We start from the raw sequence: 742 nt of genomic DNA, 5'->3' as shown, positions 1-742 counted from the left end.
TTCCAAGGAGTGGCTGGTGGGTTTGAACTGCCAGCCTTCTGGTTAGCAGTCAAGTGCCTTAGGCACTATGCTACCAGAGCTCCTAGTCATATCAATTGGCATGTTCTCTCATCAAATTAAATAAGGTAAGCTTTGTGGAAAACTCCAAATGAAATGAGAACTTTTTCATACTGTGATCTCTGGCTTTCTTTTCACACTTAATTCTCCAAACTGAGGGTTTCATTTTGTAAATGAGAGAAGTGAAGTTGGTTAGTTTTTGTTATTTTATAATTAGTAGTACCTCAATTAAGGAGCTCTGGTGGCATAGTGCCTAAGACATTTGACTGCTAACTACAAGGTTGGTGGTTCAAACCTGCAAGCCACTCTGCGAAAAGAAGACCAGGCAATCTACTTCTGTAAAGATTTACCACCTTAGAAACTCAAAGGGGGTTGCTGTGAGTTGGAATTGACTTGATGGCAATGAATTTGGTTTTTTTAGTACTTAATTTTGTCTCTAATGGATTGTATGTCTAAGTTAACATTTTTCCTTACTTTCTGGTTTGACCAGAGATGTTCCCATCTTTGTGTGTACCATGGGCTTCCCTACCGTCTCCTGTCCACTCCATGTCTTTGAGTTACGGTATGAGCTTGTGGTAAGAAGATGCATGGAAACTGGCATCAAACGCTTTGGCATGTGTTTGCCTACTGAAGATGCAAGGTAAGAATTATCAGTATTCCAAAGGACTTTCTTTTTTTTTTTTTT

The 742-nt window shown here is 39.4% G+C and overlaps 1 protein-coding gene across 1 annotated transcript in view; it reads left to right on the top strand.

Moving 5' to 3' along the window:
* LONRF2 (LON peptidase N-terminal domain and ring finger 2) overlaps nt 1-742 on the top strand; it is a 70,200-nt gene that overhangs the window by 54,326 nt on the left and 15,132 nt on the right. Inside the window, 1 exon segment of the mRNA XM_007959535.1 lies at nt 515-692. Coding sequence (XP_007957726.1) covers nt 515-692 — 178 coding nt within the window.

This window comes from Orycteropus afer, unplaced genomic scaffold (assembly GCF_000298275.1).
Source record: "Orycteropus afer afer isolate SDZICR_OR568_19922 unplaced genomic scaffold, OryAfe1.0 scaffold00017, whole genome shotgun sequence".
Classification (NCBI taxonomy): domain Eukaryota; kingdom Metazoa; phylum Chordata; class Mammalia; order Tubulidentata; family Orycteropodidae; genus Orycteropus; species Orycteropus afer.
The sequence above is the reverse complement of the archived record's forward strand: the minus strand, read 5'-3'. Positions and strand labels throughout refer to the sequence as shown.